Source organism: Protopterus annectens, chromosome 5.part0, assembly GCF_019279795.1.
Source record: "Protopterus annectens isolate FY-2018-M chromosome 5.part0, PAN1.0, whole genome shotgun sequence".
Classification (NCBI taxonomy): Eukaryota; Metazoa; Chordata; order Ceratodontiformes; family Protopteridae; genus Protopterus; species Protopterus annectens.
The window spans coordinates 1,976,400,417-1,976,426,826 of NC_056735.1; the positions used below are offsets into that span (position 1 = coordinate 1,976,400,417).

At 42.9% G+C, this 26,410-nt stretch overlaps 1 protein-coding gene across 3 annotated transcripts in view; it reads left to right on the top strand.

The window, feature by feature from the left end:
- Positions 1–26,410, top strand: part of MZT1 (mitotic spindle organizing protein 1) — a 590,874-nt gene that overhangs the window by 193,736 nt on the left and 370,728 nt on the right. For all 3 annotated transcript variants that reach the window (XM_044071745.1, XM_044071744.1, XM_044071746.1), the window contains exon 2: positions 21,724–21,869. In XM_044071745.1, coding sequence (XP_043927680.1) covers positions 21,724–21,869 — 146 coding nt within the window. The remainder of the gene's footprint in view (positions 1–21,723; positions 21,870–26,410) is intronic.

Here is a 26,410-nt window from a genome sequence, read left to right on the forward strand (position 1 = left end):
GTGAAAGTGCTTACCGAGTGTGCACAATAAAGAATCTTGGTTTACTTTATATTGAAGTGAGTACTGGCGTTTCTTGGACTACGTGGTTGCCTTTGCTGCTTGCTGTGTTTTGGATTATTATTCTTCTAAAGTAGTCCTTACAAAGTTTTATATGCATTTGTTCATGTTTTATTGCCAATCCTTCATCAATTCCCAAGTATTTATACACTCCCTCTTGCTCAGTTCTTGTCCCAAACTGATGTTTTCCTGGTGCTGCAGTTTTCCTGCTGTAAAAGTTGCTTTAGTACATTTATCAAGGCCAAATGACATTCTAATATCATCTGGAAAAGTTTTGACAACCTACAGCTGTGCTTTTAGTTCCTCATCTGATAAGCTGTAGAGTTTTAAATCATCGACAAAGAGAAGATGAGACGTCTTTAGACTTTTTTGTTTTCTAGGAGACACATTATAGCCATGGCCTAAGCTTTTAAGTAGACAGCTTAATGGGTTAAGGGCAAGGCAGGATAGCAACAGTGACTGAGAGCCACCCTGGAATATCCCCCTTTGAATTTTTATACCGGAGGTAGTAATTTGTCCTTTATCATGATTTAATTGCAAAATGGTTTGCCATTGTTTCATTGTCACTGTAATGTAGTCAATCAGTGTCGGGTGTATCTTGTACATTTTTAAGCATTCTGTTTATCCATGAATGTGGGATACTATCAAATGCTTTTTTGTAGCCAATCCATCTCGTACTTGGATTCTTCCCCTTTTTACAGTTCTCCACTATGACTTTATTTAACATCAAATGATCCTTTGTTCCATATGACTTTCTTTTACTGCCCTTTTGTTCTACTGCCATAAGTGAGTTTTCTTCTAATTGACTATAAACTCTGTCGGCATCAGTTCCCATGTATAGTTTATACGTTGGCAGAAGGCAAGTTATTGGTCTATAATTTTTGGGGTAGCTTGCAGGTTCACTCTTAAGTAGGAGCATTGTTTTAGCTGTTGTTAGCGAGGTTGGTGTCTGTTTGGGATGCACATATAATAAATAGTTCTGACTCATGGCTAAGTCTTCGTGCAGAGATGTTAATACTTTTAACCAAAAGTTAGGTACTGCATCTGGGCCTGTGGTTTTCCAATTAGAGGTTTTTCTTAACTTTGTTTCAATCTCTCTGGCTATTTCATTTCCTGTACCTTTAAACTTCTTATTCTTTCTTTTACCCGTTTAGCATCTTTGTTGTGTTCCACAGGATCTTCATAGGTACTTTTCCAAAATGCATCTATTTTTTTTTTTTTTTTTTTTGGTGGTTTTTCAATTCCTTTTACCTTGTTTTGGGTCATCAATAAATTGCTTATTTTGTACTTTTCCTTTGTATTTATCTGTGTATCTTCTAAGTTTTTCCCACCCGTGCTGAAATTTTTAGTTTATTTGCGATAATGCATGATATATCCTGGTCTGTTCTAATATTGTGCATTGCTTTTATCATATCTATCTTTCTTAGTATTTTTGTTGATCTGTTCCCTCTTCTATAGTCTAACAGTGACACTTCTTGTCTTGGATGCTTTATAGATGTTAAGTTGTCAATCTCGCCTTCATTCTTGCTGGATGGGTTCGGAGCCGATCCTCGGCTCCGACTCGGCACTTGCTAAGCTCGAGAGCTAATTTTACCAGCTCGAGGCAACCCTATGTCCCATGATGCAAGGCGGAGACTATCCAGATCTCGTTTGCCGCTTCGCTAACGAGGTGCCTTCTTTTACCAGTTCTAGGTAAGTGAATAATTTTTGAGACTTTTCATCTACCCCCCTTTAAATTTATATATATATTTGTGTTTTGTTAACCTTAACGACTTACTTTAACCCTATTCCCTTCAGTGTTCCCTTTTTTTCGAGTAATTTATTCCCTTTCCCTAGCTTAGGCCTTAGGCCTTCCCCTCCCTAAATTTTTTCCTGTCAGGGATTGTTTGTGTATGACTGTGTGTTATCCCTGTTTATTTTAAATTGTTGGATTGAGTGTTTTTGTGTGTGTGTTACTGTATTGTGTTTCGAAGGACACTAAGGTCACTAAGGTCTCAGGCTTCAAGAAGTGTGACTCGTGCTGTCAGAAGATGTCTCTGACAGACGGTCACACTTCTTGTGTTTATTGCCTGGGACCTTTGCACCTGCAGGACTCTTGTGCTATCTGTCATGCTTTCAGCCCAAGAGTCCTGCAGGAGCGAAAAAATAAGCTGATATTAGGGGGCTTATTGAAGCCCGAGAGCTCCCCGACTAAGTCGGTGCCGGGGAAGCCCTCGAAACCTGTTAAGCCTTCGGCTGAGACTTCCAAGCCGTCGGCTTCGGGTTCACCCTCACCAGGGTCGAGATCGGCTCCGGCCGGAGCCGATCCTTCCACCTTACCAGTCTCAGTATCGGCTCCATCCGGCGCCGATACTGTCCAATCCAGACATTCAGTGTCGGCCCCGGCTGGAGCCGATGTATCTTCGGCTCTGTTGGCTCCATCGATCTCAAAAAAGAGATCTCGATCCCCTTCAGTGGAATCCATACGTTCGGCTCCGAGATCACCCTTGCTCTCGAAGCGGAGCCATCGGAGTCGTTCTTCTTGGTCGTCCAGGCTGTCTGATCACGACCTCGAGAGAGTGGTGAGTAGACTATTAAAGTCTCAGGCATTGGCCCAAATACCCCATAGCCCATCTCAACAGACGGTAGCTATTTCACATCCACCAAACATTCCTCCTTCGACTCTCTTACAGAGCTCGGAGCCGGAGCTCCTCGGAACCGGCACCGTTGTGGCTTCGGAGCCGATACCACCCCTTTCGGCTCTGTCGTCCTCTGCTCCGATTTCCTCCTTGAGACCTTCATTGGAGGGATCCGGGCGTCTGGTCTCTCTCGTCGGCTCCGAGGGGGCGAGTGGCATCGGACCCTTGTCCGACCCCGTTCTCCCTCTCGGAGCTTCGGCGTTGGTGAGCTCGGCCCGGACATCTGCCTCGGAGCCTTCCCTCTCTGTGAGGCCTGGGGTTCCTATCTCTTCGGAGCGGGAACTTTCTGGTCTCTCTAACGGGGGAGCCTTCGAGGTGATGAGGAGTGTACTAGCCCCTGGGCTTAGTCAACGGACAGTTCCATCAGCTCCTCCCACTACAGTGCCTGCTGATGTCTCTTCCCACTCTCTTGCTCCCGGACCCAGAGATCCAACGCCTCAGGTTTCCCCATTGGGAATATCTTCCTCTTCCGAGGCTTCTCCTGATCCGTCAGGTGAACCCCCGCGTAAGAGGACATGTAAGAGGAAACATCTAGACTCCCCTGAGTCTACTACATCAGATACTGACCTGGATGAGTCGGAGGGATCCCCAAGGTCCTCCTCTGAGGATGGCTCATTCTCAGACATCCTTAAACTCCTTAAGCAGAGGGGGAACTGGCCCTCCCTTAATCCTTCCGAGGACGAGTCAGTATACCTGGAGGCGTTCGGATCTCGACCCTCCACCTCCTGGGTGTCTCCGCCTTTCGACCCTCTTATGGAGGTAGTGACTCGGAAGGCGTGGATGGCTCCGGATTCGGTGGAACCTATCCCTAGGAGGCCTTCAAAATTTATTACGGCCCCACAAGATAGACAATATTTAACAAAGGGTGTCCTAGTTGATGCCATGGTGGTGGCTGCTGCCACCAAGAAGGAATTAGCTGATCCTTCAGTACCTGTCCATCCTCCTAACAAGAATTCTAGGACTATGGACAGGTACGGCAAGTGGATTTTTTCTTCAGCGACTTTTGCCATGAGATCGCTGAACTACTTATGCCACTTCACCCGCCTTCAAAGAGATGTTCTTAAAGAGTTGGGAGAAGTTTTACAGGATCCGTCAGCTGCTGGGTCTCAGGATAAGATTAGCTCACAGCTAGGAATCCTTAACTCCATTAACTCCATTGTTAACTCCTCAATGCGGCTCATTTCTTATGCAGCCGATGGAGCGAGTAGGGCCGCAGGCACAGGAGTGGCTTTAAGGCGTCAGTCCTGGATGCGGCTTTGTAATTTTGCAGACCCCTTCAAGGCGTCCTTCACAAACTCCCCCTTTGATGGGTCGACCTTGTTCGGACCTCAAGTGAAAGACACTTTGACTAGATGCGAACAAGATGGCAAGACTCTTTCTGCCGTAGGAGTCCGTTTCTCCACCCCTTCAAGACCTTACCCCAAAGGACAGAAGGGAGGGAAAATGTGGTTCCGCAAATCTCAAGGAGTCACGCCTGACGCACAAAGTCAGTTTACCCCCAGAGGCAGAGGGGGTAACAATAATAGACGCTGCCCTAGGGGCAGAGGTGGTCCGCAGAATCAGGGTAGCAGAGAGCCTCTTTCTGACAAACCCTTCCAGCATCCCTGAGATGTTGCCCAATTGTCCGCCTTCGGAGGCAGTCGGGGGAAAATTATTGCTGTATCCAATAGCCTGGCTTTCCCTTTCTCAAGACAAATGGGTACAGTCAATTATATCCGAGGGTTACAAAATTCCCTTTATTCAAACCCCTATTCAACAAAAGGAAACCCTTCCAAACGTTCCACCCGGTCTAAGGGAACTAGCAGTACTAGAAATATCAAAACTGCTAGTAAAAAGAGCCATCCAGCCAGTCCCAGCGGACCAAATAGGATCCGGAATCTACTCAAGGTTCTTTTTAGTTCCAAAAAAGACAGGGGACTGGAGACCAATATTAGATCTGAGCAAACTCAACAAGTTTGTAAAGAAATCAAGATTCCGGATGGTCACGCTTCAGTCCATTCTGCCCTTTCTGGGCAAGGACAATTGGATGTGCTCGATAGATCTTCAGGATGCGTACTATCACATAAAAATTCACAGACGCTCCAGAAGATTTCTCCACTTTCGGCTGGGGACCAGTCACTTCCAATTCAGAGCCCTGCCCTTTGGACTCACTACAGCCCCCAGAGTGTTCACCAAATGTATGGCAGTGGTTACGGCTCACCTGAGACGTCAAGGATTCCAGGTGTTTCCATATCTAGACGACTGGCTCCTCACTGCCACCACCAGGCATCAGCTTCTCCAAGCCAGAAATTACACCATTCGCATTTGCAGAGGGCTAGGAATTTCTATAAATTTCGAAAAATCTGCCTTGTCGCCTTGTCAATCTATTACTTTTATAGGCGCAAGATTGGACACCGTACAACTTTCAGCAAAGTTAACAGACCAAAGGATCTTGGACATTCAGAGACACGTCCAGGTGATTCTTCTCAGCAACAAAATTCAGGCCAGATTTGCTCTGAAGGTATTGGGTCTTATGGCGGCCGCCATAACACTTCTTCCCCTTGCCCGCTTTTACATGCGTCTTCTACAATGGATGCTATTCACCCAATGGTCTTTTCAACAACTTCACATGCATCACGAGATCATAGTAACTCCAACTTGCAAAAGGCATCTGACTTGGTGGATATCGTCCCCTCAAATCCATCAAGGCAGACCCTTTGTTCCTCTTGCCCCGGTTGCCACGGTTACATTGGACGCCTCCCTGATCGGGTGGGGGGGGCATTATCAGGGCAGAATGGTCCATGGCACTTGGCAACCTTTCGAGTACCATCTGCACATAAATGTTCTGGAGATGAGAGCGGTGCTTTTAACGTTGCAAGCCCTCAATGACTCTCTTCCCCTGTGAACTATTGCAGTCCAAACGGACAATATGTCCATAGTGTGGTATATAAACAAACAGGGCGGAACCAAGTCCTATCCACTGTGTCGAGAGGCTCTCAGACTTTGGCAATGGGCAATCTCCTCTCACCGGTTTCTGATAGCAACGCACATCCCCGGGAAATCCAACATCATAGCGGACAGATTGAGCAGAGCTATTCTCATGCCTCACGCGTGGTCTCTGAAACAATCAGTGACGGAAGAGATTTTTCAGAACTGGGGCCTTCCTTGCTGCGACCTTTTCGCTACACCTCAAAACAGCAAATGCCCAGACTTCTTCTCTCTCTTCCCCCTTCCAGGCCATCCCCCCAGAGACGCTCTAACCCAAGATTGGCCCCGGGGACTTCTTTATGCCTTTCCTCCTTTTCCGCTGATACCTCAGCTAATTCAGAAAGCAACCGCCTTGAGAGCCAAGTTGATTCTCATTGCCCCTTATTGGCCTCGACAGATATGGTTTCCGTTCCTACATCATTATCTCTTGGTACAGCCATGGCATCTGGACCCGGTTCCAGATCTTCTGACCCACCAGTCTGGTCAACTGCACCAATCCATACCTTCTCTCAGCCTCACTGCTTGGTTGCTCCACTTCCATCCTTAGCCAGGCTTCCTATGATTTCTAATCCTGTACGGGATATCATAGTAGCTTCCCTAAAATCTTCTACCAGAAAGATTTACACTAGTAAATGGCGACGTTTCTCTTTCTGGGCAAAAGCTAGGAACATAGACCCCTATACTGCTCCAATTCATTCGATATTGGACTTCCTAGCTGAGATTTTTCATTCAGGATCCTCTTCTTCCACAGTGAAAGTTCAACTGGCAGCCATTTCAAATTTTCATATAGGCCTTTTGGACCACAACATTATGTCACATAAACTTTGCAAGGCATTCCTTCGAGGTAGCTTTTTATTGAAACCTCCGATTAGAGACCCCCCACCACAGTGGGATCTAAATTTAATTTTAACATCCTTGATTCTTCCCCCGTTTGAACCTGCAGCTGCCTGTTCTTTGAAATTGCTTTCTTGGAAGACACTTTTTCTAGTTGCCATTACTTCTGCCAGGAGAGTATCTGAGCTTCATGCTCTCTGCATTCGTCCTCCCTATTTAATATTCCACAAAGATAGGGTATCTCTAAGGACTAATCCGTCTTTCTTACCAAAAGTGGCATCGCAGACGAACCTAAATCAATCCATTGATCTTCCAGTATTTTTCCCGAATTATTCTGATAAAGCGGAACAGAAGTTACATTGTCTTGATGTTCACCGCCAGCTCAGATATTATCTGGACAAGACTAAAATTTTTAGGAAATCTGATCAACTGTTTCTATCCTATGCAGAGAACAGGAAAGGCCTTCCAGTTTCTAAGGTAACTTTATCTAGATGGCTGTCTTCTGTGATCACTTACATTTATCAGCTCAGAGGCAAAGAGTTGATTTCTAAGCCAAAAGCCCATTCTACCAGAGCTCTAGCTACATCTACAGCTTTTCAAGCTAGACTTCCAATAGACACTATTTGTGCAGCAGCCACATGGGCCTCTCCTCATACCTTTGTTTCACATTACAAATTAGACTTGGCCTCCAGAGACAGAGCTAATTTTGGTTCCACCGTTCTCAAGAGTCTGTTCCATTGAGTCACCCAGGATAGAGGTGCTAGGACGCTGTCCCATCCAGCAAGAAAGAAGGCGAGATTGACAACCTAACATTTAGAAGTTATGTACCTACCATAACGTTCCATGTTAGTTGTCTTCTCTCGCTTCTTTCTTAAGGCCCCGCCTCCATCGCCCTAGCCTGGTCAGACCGGGAAGATTATGCATCTTCTATTAAGAGGTTATTCCCTTTTTCTAGCTGTTCAACTTCTAGTGTCACTAGATTAGGTTGATCCTTTCTAGAGGGTTATGATGTTATTTAGTATTGTTATTTTTCTTCCTCCTCTTCAGTTGGAAGAAAATATTACTATTTCTTTAGCTACCAAATGAGATCTGGGTAGTCTCCGCCTTGCATCATGGGTTATAGGGTTGCCTCGAGCTGGTAAAATTAGCTCTTGAGCTTAGCAAGTGCCGGGTCGGAGCCGAGGATCAGCTCCGAACCCATCCAGCAAGAAAGAAGGCGAGAGAAGACAACTAACATGGAACGTTATGGTAGGTACAGAACTTCTAATTTTCTCTCTTTGATACTTCCATGATGGTATTCTGTTTGTACCCTTCCTTTGCCTCACTACCCTGTGTTCTTGTGGTAGAACTTTATCAGTTATTAGTTTAGCTGCACAGTAATATATCCTGTTTACTTCTGTTATATCGCATGGATCTCTGTGGGCAGTCCAAATTACTGTGTTCATTTGTTTTATCAGACTTCTGACTTGGGGTTTTATTGACCTTCTGCAGCCTATTTCTTTCATTGATCTTACTATATCTATGTCCATTAAATCAAGCAACGTTTCCCTGTCGTTTTCTTCCAGACTGAGGGCACATCCGTTGGCTTTGGCCCTAGACAGTTCGGATCAGAGTCTTCCCTTGAGGCTCTGATCCAGGGGTGACAGTGGTATGCTTTCCATGGAAGCTTTGGCTCTGAGGAAGTGAATTAGGCCTTCTCCTGGTCTGTCAGCCTTCGAGGTGGTGGAAAGGGCTTTTTCTGTCCAGAAAGAACAGTCTTAATATTTCGGATCCTTTCCCTTTACTCTCATCAGTTCCCGAGCTCTGAGTCACTCAGGCCTATTCCACTGGGACATCCAGTTCTAGTAGAACTTCCCCTGTCTTCCAACATCTCTCCAGAACACGCATGGAAGACGTCCCCTGGAAGAGGATGTGTAAAAGAGAGACAGACTCCCCCTTGGAGTCTCTCATTGAAGACACTGATTTTGATGGAGAGGGATCCCCCAGATCACCACCGGATGACCTCCTTTGGACGTATTGTGGAGATCCTACAGCAGAAAGGTGTTGGCCATACCAAACTCCTTCTCCTGAAGAATAAGTGTTCTTAGAGGCTTTTAGTTCTGGCCTGTCTACATCTTGTATCACCCCCTCCCCCTGGCAAATTGATCTGGTTTCCCACTGGGCATGGAAGGGGCCGGATACTGTTGAACCCATCCCCAAGCACTCTGACAGGTTCATGGTACCACCTTCAACAGACCCCACTGGAGCAAAGGAGTCGCAGTTGATGCTATGGTAGTTGCAGCCACTAAGAAACAGCTAGCAGAACAGAGCACTGCTGTCCATCCACCTAAGTGAGAGTCTAGAGTGTTTGGACAGATTTGGAAAACAAGTGTTTGCCTCAGCTTCCTACGCTCTGAGGTCACTGAACTACCTGGTGCATTTTATTAGACGTCAGAGAGATTTAACTTGGGAACTTTCAGATACTGAGTCTATGTCTGCTGAGGATTTCAAAAGAACATCCTCTCCTTTCACCTGGCCACTGTTTGTTTGTTTTCAGGATTCGTGTGAGCCAGAGGGGGAAATTAAAATGGTAGATTTCACCCTGGAGTCAGAGGAGGCCAACAAAACCAGGACTTTAGATATTCTTTTTCAGACAGGCCCTGTCAGTGCTCCTGAATGTGCTGCCTGACTGTCCTACTTTGGAGGCAGTCTGGGTTGGTTCTCTTTGCACCTGGATGCCAGGACAAACATCACAAAAGATTCATGGGTGCCAAGAATAATATCTGGAGGTTATTGCATACCATTTTCCCTTCTTCACTGTCAAAGGAAGAAACTTCTTAATGTTCCACCCAGTCAGAAGAAGGCAGCAGCACAAGAAATCCAAAAGCTGCTAAACAAGAGTCCTCCAAAAGGTCTTTCCAAGACCAGATAGGATTCAGAACTTATACATGCTTCTTTTTAGTGCCAAAGAAAACAGGAGACCTCAGACCCATTTTTGGATCTAAGCAAGTTGGTAAGTAAATAAACCAAAATTTTGAATGGTCATGGTTCAGTCCTTTCTGCACAAGGACAATTAGATGTGCTCTATAGATCTTCAGGACACATACTATCATATCAAAGTAGACACGATCCAGAAGACACCTCTGCTTTTGTCTGGGATACAGTCATTACCAATTCAGAGCTCTGCCCCTTGGACTCACCACAACCTCCAAGGTGTTTACCAAAGGCATTGCAGTAGTCACAGCTCATGTGATACTGAAAGGATTCCAGGTATCTCTGTATCTAGATGACTGGCTCCTAACCGCCCCATCCAAACATCAAGTTCAACATGCCAGATTTACGACACTTAGGGCATTACAATAAATCTTGGCAAATCAAAACCTGCATCAATTCGGTGCCTGGAATTCATCAGGCAGTTTTAAACACAGCTACACTGGTCGAAGTAATGCAGTGGAAGGGCAAAGATGCTGTCTGAAATCAGGTTCAGGCTATTCCCCTAGCAAGGTTAGTGCTTCAAGCACTTGGGTCGATGTCAGCTGCCATGATGCTATTACCTCTTGCATGCTTCTTTATGCGGGTTCTCCAGTGGACTCTAGCTGTACAGTGGTCCATTCTGTATCAACCCCCGGCTTTTCAGTTCAGACTCGCCCCAGTTTGCAAGCAACACATTTGGTGATGAGTACAATGGGACTTTTTTTTTATTCTGGGCAGACCCTTTGTTCTACCGAACCCAGTAGCCGTAGTGACCATAGACAATTCTCAAATAGGGTGGGGAGGCATTTCTTGGGAAGAACTGTCCAAGGCATGTGGTCCCCCAAGAGACCAAATTGCATATCAATGTCCTAGAAATGAGAGCAGTTCTTTTAGCATTGCAGGCATTTCCAGGTGCTTTTCCCTTGGGGACTGTTGCATTTCAGGCCAACAACATGCCCTGTAGTCTGGTACATCAACAAGCAAGGAGGAACCATATCTTACCCTCATGGCCTCTCTGCAAAAGGGATTTGGGAATAGGCGATCTCATCAGAACGCTTTCCAGTTGTGATGCATATCCCAGGGAAAACCAACGTGCTGGCAGACAAACTAAGCAGATCCATTCTGATGCCTTATTAGTGGTGTCTAAGTAGTCTGTAGCGAGTATGATCTTCAGGCATTGGGGACAAACTTGCTTCGACCTTTATACCACTCCTCTCAACAAGTGCAGCAAGTATTTCCCTCTGATCTCCCCTTAGGGGAGAATCACCGGAGATGCTGTTCTTCACACTTGGCCCTCGGGTCTCCTTTATGCTTATCCTCCTCTTACCCTGATTCCAAGATTTTTGCAGAAAGCAAGCAGGCTAAAGAGCTCAATAATCCTCATTGCCCTCTTGTGGCCTCAGCAAGTATGGTTCCCCTATCTATGGTCTCATCTTCGCTGTCCTCCATGGATACTAGAGCCCTACTCAAGATCTCTTCTTTCACCTGTTGGGGATTCAACACACCAACATTCAGGCCCTCAAGTTAACTGCATGGTTTCTCCACTTCCTGTAATACTTACAGTCCAGGCTGTCTTCCCCAGTTCTTGACATTATTTTGGCCTTTTAAAAGGATTCTACCAAAAAAGTTTGTAAAAGCAAGTGGAAAAGATTCTCTGTTTGGACATTAGATAATATCCTTTTTCTGCACCAACTTCGGCTATTCAGTTTTTAACAACTCTTTTCAAAGATGGTGCAAGTTTCTCTACCATTAAACTTCAGTTGGCAATTTCAAATTTCTACACACGGAATAAATCCTTTTCCTTGGCTTCCTACAGATTGTATAAAGCTTTTATGAATGGCATTTTTCTTTTAAGGCCTCCAATAAAGGACCCCTCACTGCCTTGGGATCTTACTGCAGTACTTGAAGGTTTGACCAAAAAAAACCCTTTGAACCTTCAAACAAATCTGACCTAAAATTTCTGTCGTGGAAGACTCTTTGTACCAAAGTTATAACTACCAAGAAAACAATTTCTGAACTCTAGGCTCTTTCAGCAAAAACTCCTTATGTTGTTTTTCATAAAGATAGGGTTTCTCTGTGGACTAATCTTTCTTTTTTTTTTATCCACGGTATCTTCTGAAAATAGCATCAACAAATCCATTCACTTTCCTTTATTGGCAAAATTTGAAAAGAAATCTGGTGAGTACAAGCTACACCTCCTTGATGTACACAGACCACTACGTTTTTACCTTCAAAGGACAAAACAATTTCTCAGACCAGTTTTTTTTGCATCTTTCTCTCCGAATTGCCTAGGCCAGCCAGTTTCTAAAGTTACCCTAGCTAAATGGATTACAGACTACATCCCATGAATTTACTCTCATAAGGATATGACATAACCAAAACCTCCCCAAGCTCACTCACCTAGATCCATGGCTACCAGGGTTGCCACCTTTTAACAAGGGCAAAGTGGGGGCATGGGGGTGTGGTCAACATGCTAGGGGTGTGGCCAACATGACACTGGCCACACCCCCACCACGGCATCACCAGAGTTGTTAAAGGAGATGCAGTATTAGTTATGGATACAACATTGTGACATTACAACATACTGAAAACTCACACGAAAGAACTGGCTTAAAAAACATTGGCACATGAAAGAACTGGCTCGAAAAACATGGGCATGCGAAAGAACTGGCTTGAAAAACATTGGCACATGAAAGAACTGGCTCGAAAAACATTGGCACGCAAAAGAACTGGCTTGAAAAACATTGGCATGTGAAATAACTGGCTTGAAAAACATTGGCATGCGAAAGAACCGAGGAATGGAGCAGAAAAGAGTTATTACAAACAGTTTGAAAAAGGTCAAATAGTAAATGAGGTAATGTAGGGGGCATTTTGGCCATTGAAAACTAACATTAATACAGCTTGTAGAAAATGAAATGCATTATTTTTTACCACTGAACATGCCCACCTCATCCCACCCCTCAAGACAAAAAAAGTTAACCACATTCACTGAACCAAAAAACACTAAAATGAATGAGAATGCACAGTGGATACCATAGACCTGATTTAGCTTTTGACCACAGCAGTTAAAAGAAATGTATGGCACTAATTTACACAGCGCAATGATCTATTAATGAACATGCCCAACAGCAGCACTGGTCGTAATCGGATTATAATGAAAACAGTACATAAGTATGTTGAAGATATCACTAAAACACAAAATACAAACTTTGCTACTTATAAACGCAAACTACCCTGTAACAACGACATGGTTTAGCACGATCTCAAATACATTGCATTAACTTCTGAGCATCCATCCACAAAAAAAATAAACAGGAAAAAAGTCTGTAAACATTTTAACTTTTAAAAATACTTCTTGCAAGAGAAGTAATATAAACTACAATGTACAGCAGACTCCATGGGCTCCTTTTACCTCAAAACATAGCAATTAAGAGTAATTTACCCAGCACAGCAATGCAATAAACAGGCCCAAGTAAAAGCAACACACCCATATTCACATTACAAGCAAAGCAGTACATTTTAACCTTATTAAAAATGCGTAATAATTTAAATGCACACATTTACAAGTATGAATGAAAACAATCTTGAAACAGCTTTGGCAAATTGGCAACATGTACCTACTGGAATAATAAATGAATTACATTAACTGTTAACATTCCCCCTCAAAAGGTAGACTTGTACGACATACACATGTACTTGCAGGAACTAACAGGAAAAATTACCCAAACAGTATATCGTAACTTCCTGAAAACAGCATTAAATTGCACACATTTCCATACAAAAAAGTGCAAACTATGCTCGAACATTTTCTATCTGCAAACAGACAATACCCAGAAAAAGCTACGACAATAGAAATACATCACACTAAATTTATATTTCACTGCCCCCCAACAGAAATAAACAACTTCATATACACAGTTCAGCCTTTTAAAAGTAATGCTTCCAAATCATACCCCCAAGAATAATAACAATTACATATACATTCAAGTTTTATATCTTTAAAAACTACTACTCAAAAATATCAAAATAACCACTGCACAGATTTAAATACTGCGTACTGCACCCCCATCTAGCTCTAAACATTAAAAAAATTAAACTACAATATATTCCCATTTTAAACTAGTACTCAAAAATCTCAAAATAACCACTGCACAGATTTAAATACTGCATACTACATCCCCATCTACCTCTAAACATTAAAAACTTAAATAAAGCACACTGTTCCCATTTTAAATAACTAAAGCCACAAAATGCAATTATGTACTTACCACTGTCACAGTTATTGCTGGGCTAGCTTGCTTCCTTCCTGCTGGAGTGGCTAGTTGGATGTTCAAGTAGTGGCTGGGCTGGCTAGGCAGGCTCCCTTGCTGGCTAGCAGGCTCCCTTGCAGGCTGGCTGGCTGGCTTCTTTCCCAGCTGGCTGGCTGGCTTCTTTCCTGGCTGGCTGGCTGGGCTGGCTGGAGAAATAGAATGTCAGATCTTTTTCATTCGCAGCTGTTGTAGAGCTTAGTGCTCTACAGCTGCGACCTTTATGGGGCTCTTCTTAGCAAGTTCCCGCCCCCTCCAATCCCTGCAGCCAATTACTGTGCTGCATTACCACCCAGATCTAGAAGGGAATCCCTCTCCAGCAATTGAATTCGCGATCGCGAAAAGGGGAAAACCGGGACTTTTAAAGTCCCACGCTTGGTGACTGCGGGAAGCGGGATGAGAGGGCTCAACCCGTTAGTGTCCCGCTGACAACGGAACGGGTGGCAACCGTAATGGCCACTTCATCTACCTTTTGGTCAAGAACATCTGTTGATGGCATTTGTGCAGCAGCTACATGGTACAAAAGTCATACCTTTGTTTCACGTTACAAATTGGACATCATATCTAGAAGTAAAGCCTCTTTTGCTTCGGCAGTACTCTGGAATATCCTTCCAAGGTCAGCGTAGTTGGGGATTCTGTCCCATAAGTGAGGAGGAATGCAAAGGGCATCATCAGATTTATAAGTTATGTACTCACCATAACTAGACATCTGCGTTGTCCATTTTCATTCTTGCTCAACCCCCCTCCCATCCATCCTCCTTCCATTTGTATTCCAGAAGGACTTGTTGGACAGTGTTTGGAAACTACAGTTCCAGGTTTGAGCCCTATCTTTTCTGTCTGACTGCATCTATTCCTAGTCTGTTGATATGAAATAGAACAGCAAGCACTGAGGCAATGGGGATGGAGTGGTGCATTATGGGTAGAGGGAGGAGCTTGAGAGTTGGTTCTGAAGTCTGTATGCGGCTGAGTCGGATCCAAAGATTGGATTTGTAAACCATAAGTGAGGAAGAATGAAAATGGACAACGCAGATGCCTAGTTATGGTGAGTACATAACTTACAATTTTAAATTGCAGCTTCTGTTCTAGACTCTACTAGAAACTACTAGAATTGGTCTTTCACTTGGCACTCCCTTGCACTTTTTTTTTTTTTGCCTATACACTGATAGCACTTCCTGGTATTCAAGGCAGTCTCTAACAAGCAGTCCAAACTTTTGCTTGTCCTCATCCCACTCTAGTTATTTGCTCCAACTACTTTGGTTCCTCCAATATATTCCATTCCCCTCTTCTCTTTTTTCTAATGAACATTGTAAGAAATGTTGAGGGAGCAAATGGTTGGAACTAAGAAAATGATTCTTTTGAGCTGAGACATAGGATCTGAATTGCCTAGATATAGTAGGACTACACTATGTTGATGGTATCCTGGCTGCCGGGGCGGAAAAAAGCTACGACTAGTAAAAAAAAAAAAAAAAAAATCTACACCAACAGTAATTGAAGTATTGTATACTGTAAAGGATGTAAAAAAACTGTAAGTGGGGTCTTCAGAAAAGGGATGGAGTAAATTACATAGAAATAAATTTGTGGCTATAATGCATTTAGACAAATAATCACGAGGAGGGGAAGACTGGAATTGAGCAATGTATGTAGTGTTAGAATGATATGTATACTTTATCAAGTTAATGAAAAATATTAAATTGATTTAATATTTTAAAAAGTTGCAGCTAATATTACACATAATAAACAACATACAACTCCCAAATAGATGCTGTGAGCTTAGTAACTTCATTTTGTCATCAGGTCCCTGTGACTCTGCAAAGCTTGCTTTCCTTTTAGTTACAAACTTAGAATGAGAAAATATTGTTTGTTGATGAGTTTTATGAGATTAACAAAAATATAGTATTCTATTATTGATAATAGGCCAATTAAAATATGAGCTGACCTGACTTTATGAATGTTTGTTTTTGACTTCAGCCTTCTGTTTCTTATTTCCGAGTTTGTCCTAAATGTTTAATTCCAAGGCCTCTCTATTGAGTTAAAATCTTGACAGTAGAAGAGGGCAGTTTAAGGCCAGTATTCAGTCATTTAAGCAAATACGATAGGGGTATCCCTGATATTTACAAATGAGCAAAGCAAAGGCAAGATTAATAGAGGCCATTTATGCTAATGTGAAATGACTTAAGTACAATGAGGTACAGATAAGAAATTTTGTAAAGCGGCATATGCTAATAAGGTGATCTTGCTATTCGTAGTCCAGTATCCACGAGGTGCACACTTCCCTTGTTAAATGCAGTGCTTCACCTTTCATATTTGAGTTGCAGTCCACAAACTTGTCCTCTAGCCATCCCTTCAGTTTTGTCCAAGTATGCAGAAACACTAAAGTGACACAAAATAAATTATTTGCCCAGAGATAATGCAGTCCCTTCAGCAGTATGTCCAGACACCAAAATGAAACATTCCCCCCCACCAATCACTTCAGTAGTCTGCCCGTGTGTGCACAAGCACGTGTCTGACACCAAAAGGAAACCTTTCCACCACCCATCCCTGCAGGAATCTGCCCATGTGTGCACAAGACTTCAGTGACTCTGAATGAAACATTTTCCCTTCCCCTTGCAACTCGATATTCTCCTGTTAAATTGCTGCTTACTGGTGTAAGTTCAGGGCCATTTACGTGTTTGGTGTGCAAATGAGCTGATTATTGATTCATCTCTTTGAATTCTGCTGATACATAAATATGTAATGCCCCTTATCTGTGTACCTCTGTCCCCTATCATTGATGCATTAAGCATCTTAGTGCTTTTGTGATAGGGAGGTATGTTTAACAAAAAGCCTCCAATTTTACGTATTCATCCTGAAAGTCTGTAATTTGCATAACAACGTAGCATCACTTTCAACGGATTACCTCTACGAAAATGTGAAGCCCCAGACTATAACTAACAGCCTGAGTTTATTTACCATGAACAACTCTCAGTAGGAGAGACCATTTTAGGTTCACATAAAACAAGCATTTCAGAGTTATCCCATATGTACATTTCATTCAGAGTAGAAGAAAATACCTGAATTTAAACTTGTCTTCTCCACAGGAATGTGAGCAACATAGACAATATAAAATGAGTTCACTGTGATCATTGTACATTTCATAAAAGGAGTGGTCAGAAGCGTATTATAATAATGTATAGACATTGAACAATCATTCTCCAAGCCAGAGCACTGTCTGGGACACATGAGAGAAGTGTGTTGATATGTATGTGAGTGTCTTATTCGTCCTTTGCTTTAACTTGTAGGCTTCAGCTGCATGCAGCTAGAACTTTGCGTGATTGGAAGTCTGTGTCCCAAAATCCCAGTTCTAATGCTTTATGTAGCTAGGGAGTTTGCTTCAGTTAATGGCCCATTTCTGTGTCCCTGTACTGTTACTACCATGAAACAAAGATCATTCATCTGTTGGGATGCTTATTAATTAAACTAATCAAATAAAACACCTTTCCATTCTTTGCAAATTAGATTGCCTTAAACACTTTGTTCTATACCTCCAACTTGCCTATTACTGCAACCCCCTAGAAACAGACTCCAGTCATGGCTGTTTGGTTCTTGAATTACAAAAAAGGTACAGGGTTTAATTCCTTCTATCTTCATTTGCCTGTTCTGTGATTCTGAGCAAGTCAGTTAACCAGACAGTGTTCCCAGGTTGCCCCTGAAAAAGGACACCTGTGTCCATTGGGCATACCCGATAAATATATGAAAAAAATCTATATAAAGCTGTACATTTTGGGAGTAACTCCCTTCCAGCTTTATAGCTGTAAACTCCTACACTAAATACTGGTTTCACCTCAAGAAAATAGCAAAAAAATTAATAAATAAAACAAGCATCTTTGAGAAGTGAGGATGTATTACAGAAAATGAACCTAAGAATAACACTCTGTACATTTCCCTGCAGATTTTGTGACCCCCCCCCCCCCACTTATTTCCTGATCTTTCTCCTCTTGATCTCCCTGCCCTTTCTCTCATTTCTCCAGTTACTGTAAATTCTGTATACTGCACTGTTGCATTGTATTACAGACAATAAAACTTAAATGCATCACATTTTCATTATCTATTTTAGTATGCTCCTATCTGAGCCTGAATAAGGGTCTTGTAGCATCAGCACTCTATCCTAGTTAACAGATTGCTTATGTTTGCCACATATTAATGTAACTTGACCCTGTCTTTTGTCGAAAGAAGAAAAAAAATTTCCCAGCACTGGTGGCCCTGCTTCAGATTTTGTTTGTTGGTGTATATTTCCTGGCCTCTGTACTTCTGATGCCGTATTTTTCTGGCATAGGAAATATTTTCAGCAACACTCTTCCCAGTGTCCAGTCCTCCAGGACTGATATTGGAATTTTCAGTACATATTTCCTAGATTACTGTCTTATACCACTTCCTTTACACTGGTGGTTCTGTCGCCAGTTATTCTGACATGTGATATTGGTGACCCTGGTACTTATTCTGAGGCAAGCTTCCTCCCATGCACTTCCTTACAGTGCACAGGGTTCTCCTCATTGCCAAGCTGTTCAGCCCTTTTCCATTCCACAGCCTAGGTACCCCTTCCAAGACTTATGCTTTTTTCTTTAGGCCAAAGTGAAGTAACCTAGAAATATTTTCATGATTCTCTTATAGACCATACCAGGAAGAACCTTTGAAGAAGGAGCCTGTCTGTCCACCCTACAAGAGGTGAGAGTGATTGATATATATATAGAAAGGGTTTACTATTGAATGCTCTGTTAATGCTGTCGAACAGCATGAGGTTGAAAGGCAGTTTTCCAGTGGGCAGAATGCCAACTCAAAATACATCAACTACACTGCCACAAATGGGTAATGTAGTTAGAGTATCTGAGTTTGGCGTTGTGCACGGAGATCGCGGTTCAGTAAGGAACAGGGAATTAGCACATTTCCTCACTGTAATGTGATCTCAGAGTTGGTATATATAATTAGCAGGGCGTCTGGGGGTGCAGCCCCCCTGCAAAATACATGTACTGTTGGCTGTGGAATGTTACGGTACGTTAAGGTGCATAGCATGAGTGACTGACGTCACCTCTTGTTATGTCGTTTGCATCGAACTATGGGTGTCTGTGTTCAGTTTCGACCTGGCTGCAATTTTGCTTTTCCGGATTCACCATTTCGGGTTGACCATGTTGACCAGTTGTAGTTTTAAATTTTCAGTAGTAAACCTTTGGAATGCATGTATTTGCAGCTGTCACTTTATGATTTTTAAACTATGAATTACTTTACCTACGTGGTACATTTCCAGAGAGATATGGCAAGTTAGGTGCAGTAAGAGTAAGATTAGATACCTGAGGACCCAAGCTTATTACCTCATCTAATTTATTTAACTTTATGGCTGTGCTTGCCTTAGTATCCTCAGCCAATTCAGTCAGCTTTTAAATTTGCCTTTGAGACCCTCACCTGCCATGTCCTCAACTGTCCAAGTATTTTAAAATATAAAGCAAGAAGGCTATATCCTCCATTGTTTGTTTAATAGTACACAGGGAATCAATGCAAGAGGTTTAAGAGCAGCACCGGCTGTTAGAGGGGCCTTAGAAAAAAGACCACCCCTCAGTCTTTTTTCCAGCAAGGTCATGTTACAAAATGTTCTCTGCACTTACCAAGGAATCACAGTTAGCCCCAGGGCACATAGATGTTCCAAGGGCTTGCCCAGTTGTCCCACTTTTGAAGGCGGTTTGGGTAGATTCTCACTTCTACTTAGGTTCTTGGAAAATAATCTTCAAGAGTAAACGAATAAAGGGAGATAATATCCGGAAGTTTTACAGTACTATTTCTGGTTAATCCTCTTATTCCATTGCTTTCCTTGTCAGCTGTCCCACTCTGTCAGAAACGAGCACTAAAGAAGATAGTCTTAAAACTCTGGAAGAAAAATCAAATGTCGCATCATGCTGGATAGGCTAAATATCTTTTCCAGATTCTTTTATGTGCCAAACCAGAGAACCAGTCCTGTTTTTCAGTGATCTAAATTTCTTCATCACAAAATAAAATTTTGGTTTGGTCATAGTGCGGTCCATCCTTCCTTGTTAGGAGACCATATATGCTGCTGTACCTACTTTCCACATCATACTTGCCAGAGAATCAAAGAAGGTTTCTACGTTTTCATCTGGGAGGCAGTAATTACCAGTTTGATTTATTTTCCCTTTTGGTCTCGCCTTATTCTCCAGGGTGATTACCAGGTAGGTGCATGTCAGTAGCTGAAGCTCAGACTGTAGGATAACCTTCCTTTACCTCAATCATTGGCTTCTTACTTCCCAGTCTTAGATCTGGTTCACAAGAGGAAGTCTCCTCTCAAACTGTTTGTAAGGTTGCTGCTACATGACACCAAAGTCCTACTTGCCCCAGTTGAGTCTCTTTCCTATTTGCACCTCAGACACCAGTTTCATGTTGACCTAACCTGCCCTAAGACAGGATGTTGTCTATTCAGCAGATGGTTGGTTACATTAATTTAATTTAGTACAAGTCTGTTTCAGCAGAGCCTTGTCTCAAGACTTTGTTTCATGGCAGTTTCCATTTTTATGCTGTCTTATGCAAAGTTTCACTAGAATTCCCTCAGTGACAGATAAATACCAGTGGTCTCACCATCTCTAGCTTATTCAGATTTCAGAAACTTTTACTATTGCACATTTCAAACACCTTTAGGGGTTGTTGGATTCATCCAACTACAGTTAGTGTCCATTGTAATTCCACTCTTCCAGCTACAGTGACCATGGATGCAGCTAGTTAAGGGTGAGGAGGCAACACAGTGAGCTTAACTGTTTATCACTGTCTTGGAAATGAGGGCAGTTCTTCTGACATTCTTGGCTTTTCAGGACTGCCTACCAAAAAGTGTCATTTCCATTCAGTCTGGTAATGTGGCTTCCATAATTAGTGTATCCACAAACGAGGATCACATCTCTGTTCACTTATCGGAAGGCTTAGTATGTCCACTTGTCCTTACTGTATCATGTTTATGCCATATCCCTCCTTGTAGACTCACAGAAATATGTGCTGACATAATTGGACGAGCATAGCAGACACTAGCTTCAGTGAGTGCATGCATCAGCCACTAGGAAAGTGTGCTAGTAAAGAAAAATCCCCTGACTGCTACCTAGATGACTGTCTCTCTGTGATCACCTCTTATACTGGTAAATAATGGGAATGAATAGCTATGGTTGTAGTGGGGAGTTGATAGTCAGCAGGTATGGGAAGAATAAATGATTACATCAGTTTATGCTTAAAACATCTTAGAAATGCTATGCAGACAGTGACACGAACCTTGAACATCAGAGCTTGTCCAGGTGATATTTAGATTTGGCTGCACCTTGGTTTTTCAGACAGAGGAGTTTGTTCAGAACCTGCATAGGCATGCACCCCTCAAATGTTAGCTTGGATGATGTCAAGATGGTCAGTTATTGGTGGCCTGTCTGTGAAATGCTAACAAAAGATGTATGCTGGTAAAATGGAACATTTCTAGTGATCAAGAGAAGGAATTTAATTTATCAAGATGTGTAAAAGAAAGAGACCCCTGAAGGAGGAATTATGTGCATTCACTCTTAGAGGACTTGCAGAGTTTCTGAAGAATACGAAGTGTGGATCATTTTGAATGTTTTTCGGTTTTGGCAACACCTGAACTTGGTGACGTTGACTGTTTTGTTTATTAACTCTACAATAAGTGACTGCATTAAAGTAGTTTAGCAAGTAATGCACAGTATTTTGCTTCATGCCATTTTATTAGTCTAGAATCTCTGTAAAGTAATTTTTATTACTGACTGATTGTAGTTTGTTCTTGGAGTCTTTGTGCCTTTTGTCTGGATAACAAACTGGTCTTGCTGCTTAGAGTAGAAAATAATTTTTGTTTATTTTACAAAAATAATTTTTTGTGCAGTTAATTGCAGTTTTGTTTTTCTCCTTTACAGTTCTTCTTGAAATTTCACGACTTTTGAATACTGGATTAGACATGGAGTCCCTCTCCATTTGTGTCAGACTTTGTGAACAGGGGATCAACCCTGAGGCCCTTTCATCGGTAATTAAAGAGTTAAGAAAGGCTTCAGAATCACTAAAGGTAAGAATCTTGGATGAAATCCATTTTACCTAAAAAAATGCTGTATGGCGAAACTTTTGGGCTCGGCATTTCAAAAATTCAGAAGATGCCTAATTTGACGGTGTTAAGGTGTACCCCCCCCCACCCACCCCCAAACAAAAATAAATAAATAAAAATAAAACAGGATAGCTCTCAATATGTCCGGTATAAATCTAAACAGAATCAGGGACAAATCTAGAAATAAGAGATGTGCACAGTTTTAAACTACTAGTACTATTAATTTGAGACACTGACAGAAAAAAAATGAATGTGAATTAATATACATTTTCTGAAGTAAAAGTCTCTAAATCTAATTACGGTCATCAGTAAGTGTAAAAAGTCACCAGTTTTAGGAGGGATTAAGAAGGACAGTTGAGAGGAGTGTAAAACAGCACACGCTTAGAAATGCAGACTACTTGTCCTTTGCAGAAGTGTAACCATGAAGAGAAAACAGTGTCGGCACTGCCCTTTGCAGACTCCATCAAGACAGTGTACTGAAATAGTCTTTGAGGTTAATAACTTCTTTACCTCTGCGGCAGTGTTGTTGAACTGGCTCCTGGCACAAATAATTCAATGTACTTCTCATGAGCAACGAATGCTAAAGCATTTTCTTTGGAAACTTGGGTGTTGGTTAACACTGGTGTGTCACCCAAGTCATCATAGAGTGTCACAGGTTCACCATCACTGGTATAGTACAGTATTGCCAAGTTAGAAGAAAAGGGGTGTGTGCTGCACTATTTGGTTCCAATATTATCTGTATTTGTTACAGCGAGTCACTGTGCCACAAGATTTTCTGTAATGTTTATTCTGGTGTCACTTTTATATTTATTATTACTAGTCTGGCATTGTTGATGATACCCGTTTCTTTTTTATACCTGTAACATCAGATCTGATGTCTCTTCCATCCATCCTCAACTGCTGAGTCATCGTTTCCGATTGAATCTAACTTCGGCCATTCGATGGACTTCTGGATCCAAGACTCAGGCTCTTTTCCTTGCCCATAGTTCCCTTCTTTTGCTGTATTAGCTCGGATCTCATTTGCCACTTGCAAGCTACAGACATAGAGCTCCTGGTTCGGAGTTTTGGAATGGGTTTCTTCTTAAACTGTCAGGGTAAATGAAATTATATGATAGATTTTTCAGCATAGGCGTCTTCTCTTTTATGTTTCATATTTGCTGACCATTCTTCTCTTCCCCGTTTTTAATATTGATATAAAACTATTTGTTTCCCTTTTTGAGAGATTATCGTCTTTGGTTATCATCAGTGTTAATTGTTTGTTTTTTTAGCTTCTTGGCTAGTGTGATAGTGCCATATTTACAGTAGTAATTTTTCTGTGTACTGTGTAGGTGTTGGGGATTTGCTTTCTGGTGTCATTGTGACTTTGGTGTTTAGTGACCTTTTTCTCGTTTTAGGATGTCAGACAAGGTGCTCAGTTTTATGAAGTGCATCTCCTGTGGACGTAGGATTCCGCCCCCTAAGTATGTTGCCTTGGAGCCACACACCTTCAGGAGGATTGCTTAGCCTGTTCCACCTTCTGGGGCCAGAGCATTGTCTGACAGGTGACCCAAATTCTTCTTGAAGGGTCTTCTTCCTGCCTCAGCAGGGGAAGTTACACCCTCTCAATCTTCCTGTTACAAGAAGAAAGCTTTACAAGAGTGCAAAGAGGAGAAGACTAAGGAAAAGTCTTCCATGAAGTACCCCACTGGGGAAGTACACCATATTCAAGCAGGAGTAGTCTATTCAAAGAAGAACGGGGACTTTGGGCCCATTTTGGACCTCAGTCCGGATGGTCATGGTTCAGTCTATTCTAACTCTTTTAAGGAAGGAAGATTGGACGTGCTCAGTAGACCTTCAGGACTTGTATTATCACAAGCTAGATAGGTGCTCCAGCAGGTTCCTTTGCTTTTGGTTGGGGCCAATCATTTCCAGTTCAGGACCCTGCCATTTGGTCTCACCACAGCCACCCCATGTGTTCAAGCGCATGGCTGTGGTCACAGTTCACACCAGACTGCAAGAGTGCCAAGTGTTTCCCATATCTGGATGTCTGGCTTGTAACTACTTCCACCAGAATCATCGTCTTCAAGCTGGCAACTCCTTGAAAATCGTAGTTTTCAAGCCAGGGACTCTTGCTCCAGCTTTGCTTCCACCTGGGGATGGCAGTCAGGATGGCAAAGTCAAAATTACATATTGTCCAAGCAATAGAGTTTATTGCAGCCCATCTGGATACCACTTTGCAGACACCCTCAATGATAGAATCGAGGATTCTAACCCTTCAATAGGTACTGACAGTCCTCTCCTATCAGAACCCCCTGGCTAGTTGTTTTATGTCGACTAGGGTTCATAGCCTGTGTCGCTCTAGTCCCTCAGACCAGATTTTATGAGAGTTTTACAGTGGACCTTGGTGGTTCAGTGGCTGATATGATCTCAGCTGATGTGCTTTCCTGTTTGCCTCACCAGCATTTGCAGAAGTCATGTTCAGTGGTTGTTGGATATCCCCCTAGTTTCACAGGGTCGCCCATTTGTTCTGCCACCTCCTCAAGCCACAGTGACCATTGCACTTCTTAGCTGGGGTGAGCATTTCTTGGGAAAGATAATCCCAAGGCACATTCCCCTGCAGAGGCCACTCTGCACATCGGTGTCCTGGAGATGAGGGCAGTCCTCTTGACACTGCAGGCTTTTTAGGGCGCCCATCCCCAAGGGTGTGATCTCCACTCAATGTCAGTGGTTTAGTACATTAACAGGTGATGGGCACACACTCTTTACTCTTTGTCGAGAGGTGATGAGGGATTGGCAGTGGGTGATGTCTTCCAACAGCTTTCTAATAGCAACACATATCTCGGGGATAGCCAGTGTGCTGTTACACAAATTGATCAGCTCCATTCTTCGTCACTAGTGGTCCCTCAATGAAACTGTAGTGGATCAGATTTTTAGATGCTGTGGCTAAACTTTTGGTGACTTATTCACTACTCCCTCCAAAACCAAGCACAGCAGTTACTTTACCCTGACTGCAACCCTTTCCCCCCAGAGGGTGAGTTTCCAAGGGATGGTTTAGTCCACATTTGGCCCCTAGGTCTCCAGTTTGCAGATCTTAGTCCTCTTATGCCAACATTCCTATGTAAAGCAATATGGAGCAAGGCAAAAGTGATCCGTATCCTTTTTTGGCCTCGACTGGCTTGGTTCCCCTGTCTTTGGCTTCATAGTATTCCAAAACTTCTCTCACATCCTTCTGGAATGCCTCTTCCGGACATAAAAGCCCTCAAGTTGACAGCATGGTTTCTCCAGATATAGTGATGGTCAGATTAGGATATGTACAACTTGTGACAAAAGCCTGGACTAACATCTTCATAGAAACCATCTACCAGAAGAGTATACAGAAGTAAATGAAAGCGTTTTTTTTTATTTGGGCAACTAGCAGAGATAAAGATCCCCTTTTCCCCTCTCCTCTCCCTGCCATTTGAGAGTTTCTGGCTGGTCTCTTTCATGATGGAGCAAGTTATTCTACCATCAAAGTTCAAATGGCTATAATTTCAAATCTCCATCTGGAAGAAAACCAAGCTCCCACCTGTTCCTTGAGATTATCCAAAGCCCTCTTAAGACGCACCTTTCTCCTTCTTCCACCCATATGAGACAGTGCTCCACCTTGGGACATTGCTGATGTTCATCGTGTTTCACTGTTGCAGTCATTACACTTGGGTTATCCTGCTGGCAGGCTACCCGCAGTCGGCCTGAATTCCAAAGTCCTGGTCCAGCGTTGGTTGCTGTCGCCTCTTCCCTGACGTCAGTGCACCAGGGGTATAAAAGATGCAGCCGACGCCATTTTCTTCAGTCTTTCTTGCAGCGCGGTGCCCGAAGCAAAAGCAGTTCGCAAGTGCCAGTCGGCCGACTCCTCAGATTTTCAAATCTGAATTTCAGATCCAAAGTCTTCATTAAAGCTAAGTACCCCGTTGGGGAAACTTTTTTTCTTGCTCCAGACCGATGTCAGAAAAAGTTAACAATTGTATTTCTTGTAGGAAGCAAATACCTCATAAGGATTTTCACTCTTACTGTATTCCTTGCCTAGGCCCTGACCACAACGTTGCTAGCTGTCGGTTTTGTGCCAGATTTAACCAACGCACTATTAAGCGTCAGTACGATTTTGCCTTTCATTACTTTGGTCGGAGATTTAATTACATAATGCCGTCGGAACAGCCGACTACCGGAGTTCATAAAAAGCGTAAGGAAAAGGACAGGCATCCGAGGTCCAAAACTGAAGACGAGGCCTCCGCAAGGCCATTCGCCAGTTTGCCGGTTCTCAGTGAGGCGCTTTCGCAGCCCCTGACGCCCGCTTCCTCAGAGCCACACACCGCTTCCAACTCTCACGTGGAGCCGACTAGGCCTCTGGATACACAAGGTATTGGACACTCGGAAAGTATTCCCTCAGATGGGTCCAGAGCCGCTGAGCAGGCATCAGCTTCTGAGGGTGTTTTCAGACCTACACAGTTATATGTAAAGCCTGCCTCAGCTTCAAAGGCAAAGACTAAAGC